The sequence below is a fragment of the Mustela nivalis genome (genome assembly GCF_964662115.1).
Source record: "Mustela nivalis genome assembly, chromosome: 6".
In the NCBI taxonomy this organism is placed as follows: Eukaryota; Metazoa; Chordata; class Mammalia; order Carnivora; family Mustelidae; genus Mustela; species Mustela nivalis.
In genome coordinates this window covers 12,405,653-12,425,844 of record NC_139025.1, presented here as the reverse complement: position 1 = coordinate 12,425,844, position 20,192 = coordinate 12,405,653, and the positions used below count along the sequence as shown (strand labels likewise).

The 20,192-nt window shown below is 33.8% G+C and overlaps 1 protein-coding gene across 12 annotated transcripts in view; it reads right to left on the bottom strand.

Moving 5' to 3' along the window:
• Positions 1-20,192, bottom strand: part of PCNX1 (pecanex 1) — a 159,729-nt gene that overhangs the window by 50,083 nt on the left and 89,454 nt on the right. For 6 of the 12 annotated variants that reach the window (XM_082733350.1, XM_082733343.1, XM_082733344.1 and 3 more), the window contains 8 exons: positions 17,441-17,531; positions 15,883-15,940; positions 13,957-14,174; positions 10,263-10,416; positions 7,589-7,621; positions 4,837-5,008; positions 4,245-4,355; positions 1,523-1,614 (listed from right to left, as the gene is read on the bottom strand). In XM_082733350.1, the coding sequence (XP_082589476.1) occupies positions 1,523-1,614; positions 4,245-4,355; positions 4,837-5,008; positions 7,589-7,621; positions 10,263-10,416; positions 13,957-14,174; positions 15,883-15,940; positions 17,441-17,531 (929 nt within the window). The remainder of the gene's footprint in view (positions 1-1,522; positions 1,615-4,244; positions 4,356-4,836; positions 5,009-7,588; positions 7,622-10,262; positions 10,417-13,956; positions 14,175-15,882; positions 15,941-17,440; positions 17,532-20,192) is intronic. The other 6 variants (XM_082733351.1, XM_082733347.1, XM_082733345.1 and 3 more) reach the window with 1 other exon arrangement.

The following is a 20,192-nucleotide window of genomic DNA, read 5'->3' as shown; positions in this document are numbered from 1 at the left end:
TTCAGGGTAAGGTATTTCATAATCTAGTCACTGCTTATCTTTGCAGCCTTACTAAAGGCCATCTTTCCTCATGCACCCAAACCTCCAGCAATTCCAAATTACTGGCTGTTTCCTATATGCACATTATCTTGAAAACTCCATGGCTCTCCATCCCTTGTTTCAACTAGCTGATTTCTATTTGTCTGTCAAATACTGGTTAAAAAGCTACCCCTTGGAAAATTATCTTTAATCCCTCTTGGCTAAATAAGGTGATGACTTATATACCTGTACCACTCCATTTTCACAGCCTTCATCATCCTCTGCTGAAAGTGCTGGCTGACTTATTTAATCACCGCTAACAGACAAGCAACTTAAAAGCAGGAAATGGTGCTTAGCGCAGTCCTGGGAACACAGCAAACACTCCCTAAATGTTACTGAATAAATGATGCAAAAGAGGATGCTTTAAGCCACTTCTCTTAGTCCTTTCAGCGCTATCATTCTCTGACTATCTTGCATTAATGGTAAAAACAAAAACAGGGTGCTTGGGTGGCTCAGTCGTTAAGTGTCTGTCTTCGGCTCAGGTCATGATCTCAGGGTCCTGAGATCGAGGCCCACATAGGGTACCCTGCTCAGGAAACCTGCTTCTCCCTCTGCCCCTCCCCTGGTTGTGTTCCCTCTCTCTCTGTGTCTCTCTTAGTCAATAAACAAATAAAACCCTTAAAAAAAAAGTAATAAAAAATAAAAATAATAATAATAGGTGCTGAGAGTTGTTCACAAGAAATTTAAAATTTTTATGTTTACAACTTGGTGGCAATCTTTTTAACATGGAGTGAATTAAGGCTCATCCAGATCCTTCTAGGCCAATAATGACGTTAAATTTCAGTGCATTAATTTTTACTAGAATGTATCTTCAATTGCAGTCCTTGCACTTGTATTCACACGTCTTAAGATATCTTGATATGGGGGTGCCTGGGTGGCTCAGTGGGTTGGGCCTCTGCCTCTGGCTCAGGTCATGATCCCAGAGTTCTGGAATCGAGCCCCGCATCGGGCTCTCTGCTCGGCGGAGAGCCTGCTTCCCCCTCTACCTCTGCCTGCTGCTCTGCCTACATGTGATCGCTCCCTGTGTCAAATAAATAAATAAAATCTTAAAAAAAAAAAAAAAAAACCATATCTTGATGTGAATAGCAGTTATATATATCCTTAAGTAAAAATCTAAGATTAATTTCATATTCTATTACTACCATGACCACCTCTACCCCAGACAACCTTTTTTTAATCATCTGTTTCTAGTATTAACCTATGATTACTACTACATGGAAAAGGGTTTACTTTTAATAATGGTTAACCATGAAACTGCTTTTAAATTCAAAGTAAATGAGAATGATAATAATGTTCAGTATACAAAGACCATGGAAATCAGTGCTAAAATGGCGATAGGGAGAATGCGGGAATGGGAGCTTAAATCATTATTAGTCCATTTAAAACAATCTTCATATAGAAAAATAGCCTTAAAGACAAAATTGTGCCATAATGTACTGCTTACCTTTAAAGCGCCATAACACAATCCATACAGTAAGGCAACTGCCACAATGCTGCAGATGAAACTGTAAAGTGCTGCAAGCAAGCTTGTAGTGGCTGGACAGGAAAGGGGGAAAAATTAATATTTTATATACATATATGGAAAAAACACATCTTAACAGTATTTAAAATGCTATAATACTGACTACAATGAAATATGTACTCATTTAACGTTTAAAAATTCAGTTATGTCAAATTCAGTTACATCATCCTATCCTTCGAAAAGATTCTGAAATGACAAAGGTTTACTACCCACAATTTTTGATAAAAGACAAAATATATTCACCTTGTAAGTAATGAACATTTATACGTGGCAGAAAAAATTGTACCTATATTATGCTTTGAGACTTTATCTTCTTATTTACAAAAGTATGGGAAAATGAAGCTGGCAGAAACTTAAAAGAACTGGCAATGTATTAAGTATTCATCAAAAGATATTAGGCTCTGTAAATAGAACCTACATTACCCAAGGAAGTAAGTTTATATTACTATGTGTCAATTAATTCTCACAAAGTACAGATCTGACTAATTACTAACAACAACAAAAAAACAGATCCACCTCAAAACTTGACAGCTATAAACAAAAGAATTAAACTGTAACATTTTCTTACACCACACACAAAAATATGCTCAAGATGGATTAAAGACTTATAATGTAAGACATAATATAAGACATTATAATGTAAGACTTATAATGTAAGACAATATAAGACATAAAGTCTTATAAGACTTTTAAAAGAAAACACACAGTAATGTCTTAGACATCAGCCTTAGCAATATTTTCCTGGATCTGTCTCCTCAAGCAAAGGAAAAAAAAGGAAAAATAAACAATCAGGAATACATCAAACTCAAAAAGCTTTTGCAGAGTGCAGGAAACTAAGAACAAAACAAAAAGGCAACCTACTGAATGGAAGAAGGTATCTGCAAATGACACATCCGATAAAGGGTTAACATCCAAAATATCTAAAGAACTCATACACCTCAACATGGGCAAAAACCATAAGTAATCTGATTAAGATCTACAGAAGACCTTAAAAGACATTTTTCTAAAGAAGGTATATAGATGGCCAACAGACACATGAAAAGACATTCAACATCACTGATCATGAAGGAAATGCAAATCAAAACATACACCTGTTCATGGCAATGTAAACTGGTGCAGCCTCTAAGGAAAACAGTATGGAAGTTCTTCAAAAAAATAAAAAATAGAACTACCATATGATCTAGTTAATTCCATTTCTGGTTATTTATGCAAAAAGAATGAAAACACTAATTCAAAAAGATACATGCACTCCTATGTTTACTGCAACATTATTTGTAATGGTCAAAACATGGAAGCAAGGTAAGTCTCCATCAACAGATGAAGAGATAAAGACTCAGCCACAAACAAGACTGAAATACTGCCACTTCTAACAACATGGATGGACCGACAGGGCATATCCTAAGTGAAACAGGTCAGACAAAAAAAGACAAATGCCATATGATCTCACTCACATGTAGAATCTAAAAAACAAAATCAGAAACAGACACACAAATATGTAACAGACTGGTAGCTGAGAACCGGGGCAGGGCTGGCAAGATAGGTGAAAGGGATAAAGAGACAAACTTCCAGTTATAAAATAAATAAATCACAGAATGTAAAGTATAACATAGGGAATACAGTCAATAATATTGTAATAACTTTGAAGAGTGACAGATGATAACGACACCTACAGGGGTAAGCATTTTTTTAATGTATGAAATTACTGAATCGCTATGTCATATACCTGAAACTAATATAATACTGTATGCCAACATCAACTACACTTAAATAAAAAACAAAAAAAAAATTTAATTCTATTCTTACAAGTGGAAAAAAACAGAGTCAATGGGATTACTAATAATAAGCACTAGGGGACAGCTAAAATAGCTCTCCTTTATTTTTAAAATATGGATAACAGATTCTGTTCATAGTAATTTTATATGATAACCATAAAAAAAAACCTACAGGAAAAAATCTTCTTTAGGAGGTTTTAAAAAACTAGTATCTTGCACAAGTTTTTAACAATATATGATGAAGCTCACTATTATAAATATCCTACCCTAAGTACCCTCCATACCCTATATACTGAAAACAGTCTACTATTCATTAAGCTATGCTAAATTTAGACCAGCCCAGTCTTTATTCATTCCCCTTCAAAAATTTTTCAAAACACAGAGATACTTCTAAAAATCTTATTTAGGATAATACTTTTACTAAAAGCATCTGGTTTTTGGTGTTTCTATTCTAAAGAAATAACAGTGCTCTGAAACCACATTCAGAGACATATCAAATACACATACTAGTTCAAAATCCAAATATAATGCTACGTATCAGGGGTCAATCTATTTGGGATATATATAACATTTATAAATATTTCATAAGTCTATGAAGACATCATCTAAACTCACTACAACTTTTAGTTTTAGGCAACAGTACTTGATAATTTCTTATAAAGTAATTCCATTATTCCTGGATCTTTCAATAAAGTGGCAGCCTTGACTACTTCTTCCTATCTATGAAGTAATTCCTGCTCAGTCTTTAATTATTAAATAATTTCCTTTTTCTAATTTCAATTCTACTGTTAAGGTATTTTAATGTTACTTTATTACTTAATAATCTGTAAAAGTAATACTAGAAACTGTAACTTTTAAAAGGAATAACTCACCATTACCACCAAAGATGTGAATATCCAATTGCTCACAAAGGTACATTACAAATGTATTCACCTGAGGCAGGAGACCAATGAAAAATACTATTGGGAAACAGAGTGTAAACACTACAGAAGAAAAGAAAGGCATATTAAAAACATTTACATAACATCTATGCTTTTGTTCATTTAAGATCATATGTGATTAAGAGAAAAATCCAAAATGAATATAAACTGGTAAGCAGTTTTTTAAAAAAACCATCTTAAATTATTTCTATGTAATTGCTTGGGTATTAAATAATTTTTTCAATGATAAAGAATAGCTTTTAAAATTACTTCAATCATCTTCATATAATAGTTATCTGAGATACAGAATCCAAAGGAAAATTTCCATCACATCTACTTTGAGAACAAAAGAATTACTATAATATTTATTCATCATTAACTTTTTTCATTCAAATAGTTTTGTTCCTCACTGAGAGGATTACAATAAATAGCAAAGTAAGCCTATTAAAACCATTTTTAACTATATAATTGATCTATTTATTAGGGAACTATTTGTGTACAAATAAATTAATGTTAGATCTGAAACACGTTAAAGATGACTCACCTATAACTAAATCCCTGGCTGATATAAACACCAGTGGATTAGTGAAAGTTATTCCATATAATTTGAACTTGGTTGTAGTAAGGTTTCTGCTACCATAATCCAAGAGCCAAATAAGACCACAACACAAACAGAAATAAACTGGTCTACTGTAGGCAATGATACGATTATGGCCCTGAAAATGATATTTAAAAAAAAAAGTCAGGTTAGTTGATTTTAACACAACTAGCTACTGAGATCTTTGATAGCTTATATTCTAAGGATTCAAAAATGTATCTATGTGGAAGCCAAGTTGCTAACTGTGGCAGAAGGAAATCACAAATATGAGAAGGAAAAAGAAGAGACTGAACCCTGTGACACTGGACTGATATCAGAGGTATCAATATGAACTTTTCATTTTTAATACACACACAAATTGACAGAAGATGTGTGTACACACATATGCATGCACATATGTATATACACAAATATATTTCCTAGCTTTAGCCATTGCGAGGACCTAGAAGCAATGACATTCTAGAATAAAGATTACTAGTCTCAAGATCTTAGTTTATAAATTACATTATTGACTAAAAAAACTCAGGCCTTCACAGAGAAAAGGCTGGTTTGGGCCTAGGATAGGTAAAGCATATATAGATGAGCCTGGAATGTACTATTGTAAAAAGGAACGAAGTACTTAAAAGACTGATAAGGATATGTCAAAAGGACAAAGAGGGCAGCTTGGTGGGCTCCCAGTGGCCAAATCAGAGATAATTTGTGCCTCAAAATAAACATTAGTAATATTATAGTCCACTGAATAAAATATGAATCCATACCATACAAATAGGTAAATACAGAAAGAAAAGTTCTTCCTTACAGTAAAAAGTCAACTAACAAATGTGGAAGGACTGAACTAGAAAATCACTATTTGGCAACCATGAAATGATAACTAACTCAGGCAAGAAATATCAATAGATTTTTACTGAAAACAAGTAGGTGGAAGTTTACGGGGCAAGGGGACATATATGAAATCCCCAAATAGCTCCCTACCAGACACTTATTAACTCCAGAAGAAATATGGTAACATTACAATCATTAGTGGTTCTCAAGGGAGTGGGAGGGAATTTTGCCCCCTAGAGGACATTTGGCAATGTCTGAAGACATGCTGGTTGTCACAACTGGGGAGTATGCTACTGGCATCTAGTGGATGGAGGTCAGAGATAATGCTAAACATCCTATACTGTATGGGACAGCATCCCTCCTCGCATAGATTCTCAACAAAGAAGTGTCCAGCCTCAAAAGTTAATACTGTGGAGTTTGAAAAACCCTGCAGATACTACCCTCAGCCAAAAATGAAAGTTAACATCACCAATAAAAGGATGAATCAACATCACATGCTTCCTGAAATGAAGCACTGAGAAAAACACATCACTTTCATAATTTCCTTCCAAAAACGCATATCCTGTATCTAATCAAGAAGAAAACATCAGACAAATTCAAATTAAGGGATGGTGTACAAAATAAATGCCATGTACCCATCAAAAGTATCAATATTGTGAAAGACACATAGTGAGGGACTGCTCCAGATTAAAGGAGGCTAAAAATAGTAAATGCATAATCAGGAATTTACTATTGCCAACTGAGTCAACAGGAAATGCCTGAGTAAGATCTGTAGACTAGAAAATAGTATTCTATCAATATTCAATGTCCTGATTTTAATAATTATATTGAAATTGTAAAGGATGCCTCTGTTTCTAGGAAAATACATGGGTGTATTTAGAGGTAAAGGGGCACTATATTTACAATCCATTCTCAGAAAAGCACGTGTGGAATGGACGGGGTGGGGTAGGGGTGATGGAAAAAACTAGGAAGGGAATAGGCAAATACGGTAAATGTTCACACAGGATCTGGGTGAATGGCATCAAGAATCCTTTGTGCAAGCCTTGCAACTTTTCAAATTATGTCAAAATTTGAAGTTTAAAATCTGAAGTAAAAAAAGAAAAAGCTGCCATATATCATACACTTCAAAAGCATTCAAAAGCGTATTAAACAATCAGTTGAAAGAAAATAATTTGTTTCCCTGTTCTGTTTTGCTCATCCACAGTCACTATTAAGTATTCCAGTGTACGCATTATTATATTCAAGAAAGAAGACATCATCATAAACTGTTTTTGGAGTCTGTTTTTGCACTATTTTAAAGAGAATGCCCTTTAGTCTATTAAAGACTATGTTGAGTTCTAAAATTGGATCACACTTCATAAAAAATACCATTTAGCAGCTAATACTCTTTACAAAGTCACAAAGTGAATAATAAGGTTTTTAATCTCTTTAGTGTCCACAGGTCTAAACACGTGATCAGTTCATTCCTTCTTTATTCTTGCTCTTAATGATTACCTAAGCAAAAGAATGTACAGTTCTCCTTACTTCAAAATTCTATTTTTCAATACTTACTCATGATTTATTCTTCAAACTTTGTTAAATTTAAGTTATTAAATAACTATGAGTTTATAGGAACCATGTCTACTTCATTGGTAACCTCCTCCTGAAACAGGCTGTCAAAAAATGAATTATTATGCTCATTTTCAACTAAGACTTAGATTCCACAATTAGAATGCCATTTTATTTCACGCTAATAAATCACCTCTCTTTCTAGTAGAGTCAAAACTTAGATGAGAAAATAATAACATAAATCTTAAATCAATCTGACATATGACCAAAAGAAGGTTTCGATGAATGTTAGAGTACTGTAAGTTATAGGCATATTAGAGTGACTTACGTGTCTGGGAGAAGAAGAATCTGGTTGAACACTCTAAAAATTAAACAAAAGAAAGATTATCCTACTGAGATCCTGGTAACTTTATAAGCAACTTTCCAAATGCCGGAAATAATTTTAAGTAAAGTAATTCCATAGCTAAGAAGTGACCTACATTAAATCTGCTGAAATAACAGAAGATGAAACTCCAGATACTGGTGTCACTCACTGTGTTAGCAAAGAGATCTCAAATCTTTCCTGACTCTTAAGTTTACTACAATTAATTAAAAATTTGCAAATAGCTTAATACTTCTGAAATCGTATATGGTAGGCAGTCTATCTTACTCTTCGGCTCATTACTACATGTAAGTATAGTTGAAGTAGGATGCTTTCTTGTATGATACCATTCCATTCGGGATATGCACAAAATAGGGGTTCATTTATAAGAAGAATTCTAGTTCAGCCCCCAAATTCCAAGGCTTACTAAATAATTCCATTGTATTTGTATTAAACTTATTATCGGAATTTTCACATCAAAATCTTCAAGTTAAGCTGTCTCCCTGTAAAAGATTTTATTAACTTTCTTTAAAAGCATTTAAAAGGTATTTTGTAGCCACTTCCCAAATCATGACTTTTCTCCCAAGTTCCAGCTCATTTCTAACAGCATACCAAACCATTTCATTAGGATGGTCTATGACCGCCCTACAAGTCTATGACGGACCAGCTTAGTGAGTCTGGCATGTGACCTTTGGCTGGATGAGACCAGGTAAGCTCTAAACTCAATTCCAACATCTGGACTCTAAAAACTTCTGGTCCAGTCTTTCTTTCTTCTCTTAATGGTATTACCATTCTTCTGGTCAACTAGATTTTTTAAATCTAAAAAAAAAAATTTTTTTTAATTTCAGTCATCTTTTACCTTTCAGGTTCTAACCAGATTAACCTGAAACAGTGGACAAAACTAACGAGACAAGAGACTGAAGCAAAGGAATGAATTTAAATAGTTTATGGTAATAAAAGAGATGGTTTATAGTGGTTGGAATAGAAAGAATAAAAGCCAGAAATTCTGACAAAATTTAATCAAATTCTGACTAAATTTAATCAAAGGGACCTATTATTATTATAATAGATACAAATATAGAAATATATATTTATATATATAATGTAATTATTACTTGTTATTAGGCGTTGAGAAGTAAGGAACAGAAGAGGCTTTAGGATTTTGAGTCAATATACTACTGTCAAAAGCAAAGGAACTAGGAAAGAAAAATATTTATCAGAAGATGACGATGTGCTATTTTTAAAATGTGCCAAACTGCCTGTTAGGTATATAGGACTAAAGCCTGTGAGAAAAATGAAGACTTTGAGATATAGATCTGGACATGATTCATACATAAGGGCAACTAATAAAGTAATAAAAGAGGGTGACTTCACCCGCAAGGAGTCGCAAGCTGAAAAGAGGGCCAAAAAGAACCCTAAAAAATTCTTATAAACTAAGAAGTTGTCCAAAGACAAAAGAGGCATCAACAAAGGAAATTAAAGTTATCTGAGAAGTAAGAAAATCATCAGCATAGCATAAAGGCAGATCAAAAATGAGGTTTTATACAAAGAGAAGACAGTATTCATAGGTACTAAATGATACAACACTCACAAAGAATGAAGAATGAAAAAGGACACAGATTTGGCTACTGGAGATTATTAGCCCATAAGGACTATAATTTCAGTACTGCAATGAGGAAAAAAGCAGGAATGGGTCTTGAAGAAATGGAGTTGACACAAGTAGTCTTTCTGGATGTGTATCTATAAACAGAGAAAGGACAGCTAACAGTATGAAAAGAACTAAACAAACAGTTTTCAGGATGGGGGAGAGTTCTGCATGTTAGCATATACTGGGTGAATAACCAATATAGGCAAGGGTTTTTACTAGCGCAGAAGAAAAAGGAAACAGTCTACATTAACAGTCCATATTGATTTTGCATGGAAGGTGAAAAATTAGGTATTTGATTTTTTCCCTTTTTAGAAAGCTTAAAGTTAATAACATTTGGCTACTGTTTAAAAAGCAAAGGGATATCAATCTTCTGCCTTCGGTGTCCCCAAGAACATACAGCCTTGCCATTACTATATCTAACCAATGATGGATTTTAATAAATTTAATCTACAGAATAGAAGACTTAAAATATGGGAGTGGGAAAGATGATGTTCATATTTTTTAAACAAATTTCAAGAAAGCTGGGGTGCCTGGGTGGCTCAGTCGGTTAAGTGGCTGCCTTAGGCTCAGTTCATGATCCTAGGGTCCTGGGATCGAGCCCTGCATCAGGCTCCTTGCTCAGAGGGAAGCCTGCTTCTCCCCTGCCTGCCGTTCCCCCTGCTTGTGCTTGCTCTCTCTGTGTCAAATAAACAAGTGAAATCTTTAAAAAAAATAAAATAAAAATTTCAAGCACATTAATTCTCATTTTTAACAAATGCCCACCAAATATTTTAATACCAGCCCCCCAAAATAGTTCTTAGGAAGCTTCATTTACATATCATTATTTTTTAAAGTTTTTATGTCCCCTTTGTTCCTTATCCAATCTAATATAAACATCTAGGGAAAATAAATCTAAAAATTAACAGCTTACTATAATGCAATGAATTATACAAAACGTCTGCTTTTTATCACAAATATTATTCCCTATTCTGAAAAGAAGAGTGATGCTGGTACCTTAAGTAGTGAGTATTGACAGCTGGCTATCACTAGGCAGAACTGGAAGACCCAGATATCTCTGAAGAAGCCTTGTATGAGAAGAATAGATCCCAAAAAAGCCACAAGAATAGCCAGGATGACAGCTAACACATTTTCCAGAATTTCACGATTTCTGTAGACAGAAAAATTTACGAGTAAGTATATCATCAATATAAGAAATTAGAATGAAAAAAGGGGGAAGACATCATTAGGACTTTCATACCATGCTTGCTGACATGCTTTTCTTGTACTGGTTTTGAATAAGGTTTTAGCACATACTGAAAGAGAAACTAGTCTGTATTTAAAATTAACAAAAAACCTTATGTAGAGATAAAGCATGCTATGGTAAGTGAAGTTCTAATTAAAGACATAATATTAGTTTTAATTTCTGTTTCAAAAGGTTACTTTTCTTTAACATCTGCTTTTTTGTAACATTTGTTGCTTAATAACTAAGTAACCAACTTGAAAAGGATACATGCAAAGAAACACGTTTAAAAAACAAAATCTCAAAAGTTTCTAGAAAATTAAAATGAGAAGTTATTCTATATGACAAAGTTTGTAACCAAATTTTGAACCAAGTGATTTCATTTTCCGCATCTTGAAACCATCTGAGATAACCTCAAAACTAATTCACTAGAATTACTTAAATATAGGCTATTGCATATAGTGAAAATGAAGGCAGTAATAAAAAACCATCAGTATTGTCTCTATCAAAGCTGCTGAGACAGTTCTGTATTTTATTAAACTGAGTAAATTAAACAATGTGATAACCCAGATATTACATATACTAATGAAGATGATTTTTTTGTCATACCAAAAAATAATCTCATTACTTCTTGGGGAAATTTTATTCATAAAATGCTGGATACTTGCGAAAAGTCTTGTTTTTAAAAAACATTTACCAACATGGAAACATGCTCGGTGTATGTGCTATATAAAGAAAGCAGCGCATAAAATGGTATGCATAGGAAGATAAAAGTTGTTATTTAGAAGCATATACACATAGGTTAAAAAAGACAATATATCAAAATGATACTACTACTAATGTTCTCTCTGGGTAAAATTACAATGGTTGGCCTCTTCTTGTCTTAAAAATCTTCCTATACATTTTTAAATTTTCTAGAATAGGTAAAGAATTATTTTCACAATTCATAACTTGTTTTTTTTAAAATTTTAAACTTTTTAAATTGTTTTTTATTAACTTGCTTTTTATGAACTTGCTTTTTCATTAAGTCAATGCCATATTCATAATCATTAATTGACCTAATTCACAAACATCTCTGTACTAATTCATTTTATAGTCTTCTTGGATGAAAACAAGTTCAATAGTACTTTCAAATCAATACACTGGCATTCTCATTCGTTCTTCTATTGCAGCTGTCCGTCAGCAGTTCTGCCGCATCATATACCGTCTGTAGTTCTCATCACTGAACACGTGCTCCCCTTACACTTCTGTTAGTTTTTAAATTTTTGACGAATTTGGTTTATCAACTTTGTTTACTGTTTTTGCTATCACATCTACAAAATTTTGCCTACCCCATGTCACAAAAATTTCCTCTTACTGTTTTGTTTGGTTCAAGGAATTTTACTGTTTTAGATTTTAATATAGACCTATAATCCATTTTGAATTGATTTTCATAGTTTTCTAATATGGTGTAATGCAAGTATAATTTTTTTTTTTTTTTCACATGAAAATCGAATGGTCCCTAGACCATTTGTTGAAAAGCCTACATTTCTCTACCTAACTGATTTGGGATATTATTTTGATGCCATTTATGCCTAGAGTTTCCTCATAGGCAGGTGTTTAACTATAATTTCCATTTAATAGATATAGTAGCATTAAGGTAATGTATCTTTCAGAATGAACTATGATGATTTCTACCTTTCAAGAAATCTGTCCATTGTCAAATTTATTTACATGTAGCAGATCATAATATCCTCTTATAACATCCGTAGACTCTGCAGTGATATCCTATCTCATTCCTGTTAAAGCAAATTGAATCTTGTCTCTTCTCTTCTTTTCCCCCCTTAATCAGCCTGGCTACAGTTTCATTAATTTAATTGAACTGCCCCTCTCCCCACTTGCACTCTGTTTCTCTCTGGCTCTCTAAAATAAATAAAATAGGGCGCCTGGGTGGCTCAGTGGGTTAAGCCGCTGCCTTCGGCTCAGGTCATGATCTCAGGGTCCTGGGATCGAGTCCCGCATCGGGCTCTCTGCTCAGCAGGGAGCCTGCTTCCTCCTCTCTCTCTCTGCCTGCCTCTCTGCCTACTTGTGATCTCTGTCAAATAAATAAATAAAATATTTAAAAAAATAAAAAATAAAATAAAATAAAATAAAATCTTTCATCTCTTAACTTTTTTAACATACAGAGTACAAATATACTTGTTTGAATGTCTTTGACAGTTAATTCTAACATCTGTGACAATTACAGGTTGGTTTCGATTGATTCATTATTTCTCTCATGAATCATGTTTAACTGTTTCTTTGCATGTTTGGTAATCTTTGGTTGGATGTCGTGGGGGATCCTTTGACTGGATGCCACTGTGAACATTTTTGGTCATGACGATTTTCAGATTTCTATAAATTTTCTTCAACTTTGTTTTGCTACTTGGAAACAACAGTCCAATCATTTTAGGGCTTGCTTTCACAACTTGTTTGGTGAGTCTGAAGCAATGCCCATGTTAGGGCTAATTATTCCCCACTTTTTTAGGCAAGACTTTCCTGAGTACACAATGCACCATAAAAATGTGAATTACGAGTTTCTTCAATCAGACAGGTGGGAACAGGCACTATTCCTATCCCTGTGTGTCAGGCACTGTCCATCTACTTCTTTCACATGATTCTTACCCTGGCCTCAGGTAGTTTCTTCACATACATTCACTTATCCGTACTCTGCTGAAGAGTTGTGGAGACCCACTGCAGAACTGAGGTTCTCTCTGTGAACAGCAGTCCTCTCTCTGATACTCTGTCCTCGCTGTGTTGGGTCTCCCTGTACTCATAGCTCTGTCTCCTCAACTCAGGAAGTCTGCTGGGCTCCACTTCAGTACCTTCTCCCTATGTCGGAGCCAGCGAGGAAGACAGGGAACTCTCTTAAGGCAGTAAGCTGGGACAATGTAGGGCCCACATAATGCATTTCCCATCTCTCAGGAATCACTGTCCTTTGCCGTCTTATCTCCAAAGTCTTAAAAAACCACTGGTTCAGGCATTTTGTCTCTTTTTTTGTTGTTTCAGATAGGAGAGTAAATCCAATCTTTGTTACTCCAGTCTATAGGAAGCACCAAGTTTTAATAGACTAATACTTTTCATTCTTAAGACTAGTACTATGAAATAGGGAAAGAGAAGTTTCCTCTTACACCTTTTATATTTAGAGTCATATTACTTATAACCTATGATCATTAATACTGGCTTTTAAGTATAGTTCCATGATTCCTACTGATGATAAAAAGGACTTTTTTTAATAAACATACTAAAATTGCCACAAAAAAAGTTTTTAATGGATTTAGGAGAGTCAACGTTTGGGAGCTCTATTAACTTAAATTTTACCTCAAAAGAACCAAAATAGAAAACATTTTCCAAAATGATAACCAAGTAAAAGCCTTAATGGGTAATTAGGTTCATTTCAATTTAAAAATAAAATCTACACATATCTTTGATATCACACTGTATTCTCACCTATCAAACAGGGCCAGAAGTGTGAGTCTGTCAAAGTTAATGCCGATCCACAGCTGGGGTAAGATCCAAAAGCGGTAATAGTGTTTGACCTTTTGAGCAGCTTCTTCTGTTGGACCGTAAGTAGCTGCCAAGTCAGGGCTTAGATCAATGTCTTGTTGCTCCAACAAATCTGTATCGATGGTCAATAGTCTGTTCAATCGAATCTGCGGAAGAGAGAGCTAAAAGAAAGTCAGTGCTGAAAGCCTCAAAATATCTTTAGTTAAGTCATAATTCAAGGGCTACTCAATCAGCTTGATCAGATGATCTAAGTCCCCCTTAATTCTCTACACTTCTAGATATTTTATGATCGTTAGAAACTATAAAAGGTGATAATGGGAAGTAAAGCAAATTAGTCAATCAGTCCTTTGGAAAAGCTGTATTGGGGAAAGTGTTTCCAATCTTAACACTGTGTGATTGTAGAGCTAGGGAATTCATTAAAATCACTTAATGTGAATCATTAGTGGCTTCTCTAAGCCCTGCCACTGTGGCCTTTTCTCAAAGCTCTAAACTTCATTACTGTGCTAAACCTAAGCTCCTCTGAATTGGATTTGAAGCCTTCAACTCTCATGCCTTCCTACAGTCTCTTATCACTGTTGTTTTCAAATCCCTCCTACGCCCCCCTTTTTTCTTTTGTTTTGGCAGGCTACTCGTGGAGGCTATACAGGAAATTACCACATTACATTTCTTTTAGCTTTAATTCACCCACTCAGCAGTTCACTGAGTTTCCCCTTTCTCTGAAGGAGTCTAAAGTTTCCCTTATCTAGCACAACCCTAGCCAGGATTTCACTATCCCAAGGTTCCCATACCATTCAATAGTAGAAAACAACAACAACAACAAAATAATCATTTCCCTATTTTTGGCTTTCCTATGAAGTTTCCAGGAATATACTCCACCAAAAAAGCAGAGACAATCTTTACTTATCAAACACATATGTGGTTACAGTGAAGAAAATCTGCTTCCTATAAATAAAATAAATATTTTTATCTCTAAGCATTGACAAGTACCTCCCCAGACACTTTTTTTCTTATCCTCTATTGGCACTACAGGTATTTTCAGTCAGATAATTCCTTGTTTGGGGGTTGTACTGTCCACTGCAGGACATTTTATGGTATCCCTGGTTTCTATCCATTCACAAGACACCAGTAACATTCCCCTGGCTGTGACAAGTTAAAGTGTTCTCAGACATTGCCAAACGCTGAAAACCATTGTTCTATGCCAACTCACATCTATGGTCTTAAAACACAGCTCACCACTAAATCTTCTTCAGGAAGCCACTAACAATTAACCTCTTTGGCACTACATTTACTTAGAGGTATCGCTTATTATGTGTTTCATATAAGAATTTCATTTTATATGTTACTAATTGAATCTAAATAAAATAAGTTAGGAAAATAATTTCATTTGTTTTGTCTTTTCTAAGTTCAATATATACACCTTGAGGGCAAAAGCAGTGTTATCTTTCTAAAACAGCCCACCGTATTTCACATGATATACTTTTTACACAGAGATATCATCACTAAGCTTCACACAAACACACTGGTATGAGTAACTAATAATTAAGAATTAGATAATATAATATTCAAAATTATACTTTTCAAAGATAAGTTTTAAGATGGCACAACCAGATTATGACATCGGTGAGCAATTGGACCTTTACATATTCTCAAAAGTGTAATTACTGATTCATACACAGCTTAGGAAACTTCCTGGGGTTGTATGTTTGTTTCCTAACAAAGGACTTACAAGAAGAGATCCACTACGAAACAGCAAAGGTGATTTTGCCAGAGTTTTCAACAAAATTGGCATTTTTTAACTTCAACTTTTCTGATCTGCATCGCTGCTTAATCTGAATGTACATCATCTTATAAAAATAAAGGAAAACCTACCACATCATGTGGATAAAATCGAACTGAGGTAGAACTGGATACATGAGAATCCGTGTCACTAAAATAAAATGAAAAAATCTTTAGGGACTAAAGAACTTGTCAAGGAACTGAAAGAAAAATAATCTTTTAACAATTATATAATATTTACACTGTATTCTCTTTTCCAAGTACTTCAACATACAAAATAGCATTTTCCTACAGATGTGATTAAGAGCACAGCTTCTGGGCCAAAGTATTTATATTAAAAATCTCTTCATCAGCTAAATGATATTTGGGAAAGTTATCTAACCTTTTACACCTCAGTGTCCACCTAAGTAACTAACATAGGATAATAGAACCTCTTATCACAAAGTCCCTGTGAGATGGGTTTATGAAGGCAATTAACATACTGCCTGGAGCCACAACAAACTTAAGCTATACTATGACAGCTTAAACTGTGACCTTTCCATTTCTATAGTCGAGTTTAGATTTTTGAAACTTGAGACCTTACCACATTTATGGTATAAGGAAGTGTTCTTATCCTAAATTACATTAAACAATTATTTCCACTGTTCCATCTTTCTATTGTTTCCACTGTTAGGAAATCACCTCACACTCCAATTTTTGGTCATTCTCGACAGCGTCAGTTTTGAAACTGGATTCAAGAAGCTTATTAGCAAGTATGTTCTGTCTCTTCAGCGAGTTAAGCTAAGTGACTGCAAGATCCTAGTGCTTTAAATGGCCCCTAGAAACTTTTAAAAAAATAAGTGAATTGCCCATAGATGTGTAACATTTAAATAGGTGTGTCCCATTATTAAATATAAGTCCTAAAATAGGATTCAAATGATCCCTGAGAAAAATTGACCTAATCACTTAATAATGGATTTCAAGGCAACAACTTGAATAAGTGAGAAAGATTAAAATTTTAGAAAAAACTTTAATACATTCTAAGTTATAACTGATTGCATGCTCAAGATTTCTATTTCTTATTTGCTCTTCTCCTAACTTCTTCCTTCTCTCATAATGTCATTTCTTTGTAAGGGAAGGAGAGAAAAGAAACTAAATGTAACACATGACCCATATTTTAAGAAATTCCTCTTTCTTATAGCTGGTAAACAAATTTTAAAGCAAAAGAAAAGAGGGCCAGGTAAAAAGATATTTGACCAAAACACTTACACAGAAATAAAATTTTTAAATTACATAAAGAGAACTGATGGGTTTGAACTTAGTTGTGCATTTTCCTAATAAGCCTTTTTTAAATATGCTTTTTTATTGATCTTGCAAAGTGCATGCATGTGGGTAGCACAAAATCTATAGTTAAATTCGAAATTGTGGGAAACTACTACCCCGCACTATAAACCCTATAGAGAATTTTTACTTAATTATTTAAAATGCAGAACAGCTTTTGTTTTAAGAATAATGCTTTCTTTTTTCCAGAGCAATAAATTCTACCTTATATCTTTGGAGACAAATGCCAATATGAACAAATATTTTCAAGATAACTTTCCCATTTCAAGGCCTAAAAGCAAGGCAAATATATGCAAGTACATACATTCTCCTACGATGACTTCACACATACCAGATATTGGATGCTCTTCTTGCTGCTGGTTCAAAATTCACAAGTGACATATCACAGCCACCAGTCTCATAAAGCGTAGAAGAGAACTTACCTAGCAAATAAATGATTTTTTTAAAAAAACCATTAGAATACTCAGAATTTTTCCATCAGGAAACACTACACTTCAAACTTGTTACAACTTACGAAAATGTACTATAAACTTTCCCCGAAATATTTGAAAAACAATGATCTGCCTGTAATTCAGCATGATGTGAAGTGAAAAGGAATGCAGAACAGTGGGGCAAAATGTCAACGTACATAATCAGGATTTAACAGTAAGGGATTGAAGTCAGCTTTGCAATCCAGTCTCCTCTTGTCTCCTCGTGTGACATTCGGAGTTGAAGCAATCACATGAATGAACTTAATGTCCGTTTAAAAGGCACCTGACCGCTCTGCAAGTGGTGAGTGGCCATTTGGAAAGCTGCTTAAGTGTTAAGATGGCTCAAAATTATGAGACAACAAATTCCTGAGATTACCTTCAGAGAGTTTTGTTTTTTATTTTTCCCTTCGTTGTTTTTTTAAATAGTTAAACACAGCATAATATTAATTTCAGGTGCAGAATTCACTGAGTCTTCACCTACAACACGCAGTGTTCATCACAATGCACTCCATAATACCCATTACGTTTGGTTTTTAAGGAAAAAATTAAGCATCAAAATGAATCTAAGGAAGTTCTATGAATGGAGTATAATAACATTGGTGAAAATTAAATTGCAGTATTTGATGAACATTACTAATTGCATGAATCTGTAAGAATTTTATGAAAAAATTTAGTAACACCGTTTGCTGAAAATAATAAAAGGTTTAGAAATTACATTGGGTGCAGAAAACTCTTAAAATGAACTCAATTAAGATGAAATGGTTTCTCCTAGTGAAATTTAAAAAAATCTGCAGAGTGTCTAAAACGCATTCTTTACCTTGACAATCCATGGTAGCTCTATCAGAGGTAAGGAGCATAAAGAAATGAATATGTAAGTTTCCAGTAGGGCAATAAGATGAGGTATATGACTGCAACCATTGGGGACTACTCCAGGCTGCTTCTGATTCTTTTTCACTGATCTTATAAATATGATGAATCTTAAGGGCAATTTCAACTACATGGCAGGGCTAAAAGATCTCTCTTAGATGATTACAATGTAAACACAGTATAAAATAAAGACTTTTATTTAATGAAATCCTTGAAAAATAACAACAGACCCCTTACTATACTAACTATAACTAAGGATTGCAGAGTATGTCAACAATCACTTCATTCATTAAAAGGATTAGAAATTGAAAAGTATTAAATAAGATTATTTGAGTACTTTCTATGGGTCAGACAGAATATGCAAATATTTTATTATGATTTTTCTGTAGCAGCAATTTCTTTGTCAGAATAATACACTCCTGAGACAAGTGAGGAAAAAAGCATTCTGTGAAATGTCTTCTTCATTTGCTGTTTTCCCCAGGAGGATTATTCAGCATGTGGATTTGCTAAAACTCTGCTTTTTACCACCCCCACATGCCACCTTCATCGTTTAGTCATGAATCATTCACCCTTAGCACCTCTAACACAAAGCAGATTCATTAACTAAAATGAAATAATAAAAGCTGTCCATTTGGCTTCTTAGGTGTCTTACTGAAAAACTTTTAAGGTGATTAAGGTGGTTGCAGAAATTGTTAGTGAAGAAAAAAAAAATTTTAAAAAAAATACTGACTTGACTGAGATTTCAAAATTATTTTTAAATCATGTTTTAGGCTGTGCCCTCTCTTACAATGGAAAATGAAAAATTGGCTGTGCTACTATAATTAGCTTACAATAATAGAAAAAAGAAACATCTAATCAAAATCACAGATTGCATAAATGCAGAATAATTATAAATCCATATAAATGACTAAATCACAGAGTAACAGAGAGCTGGCAGGGGTTGGCTACTGTGTGAAACCCAGTAAGAACTGAATGGATAAAAAATAGGTCTTTATATCACCTAATTTGTGTGTATTTTTAGGAATAACTTAATACTATATTCAAGAGAATTTAAATTATTGGAATATATTCTGAGTAATTAGGCACTGTATCAGATTTTTAATAATAGAAGTCTTGTTTGAGGAATACTGAGTATGATAAATGTTTATATGCAACTGAAACTGACTAAAGATATTATTTTTTCTAATATTCAAATGGAACCGGAAAAGAACATTAAGTCATACAACTGTATTATCTTTTATGTACAGACATCTCCTATGAAACACAGTTGCACTTTAAGTTAATAGAAACATAAAAATAAAGCATGCCCTCCCAAAAGTTCTTTAGATAAAGAAAGCTGGAGAAACTGAGTAGTTTGCTTCTTTACAAACCAATGACTAACAAGTTATAAATTTTGGAAATTTAAACAAAGCTTAAAATATATCTATGAAAAGGGAGGCTATAATTTTAACAAATGTGCAATGGCTTCAACAGTGCTTTTTTTTTCCTAAGAAGCTTTTGTTTACATACTAACTTTATGAACATGCTCAGGTCAGAACAAGCTTGTCTTAAGGCTTCATGTTCTATTCCTAATAAAAATCCACCAAAAGAATAGATTCTCTGCATCTTTGGACTTGGCAAGTAGGATCACTTCAAAAGAAACAAATTTTATTCAGAGCATAAACAGTTCAGGAAAAATTATACTAAAAAGTGTTTAGCTTAAGGTTTCAGTGAAAAACTTAGTAATATCTTAAGGTGTAATAATCT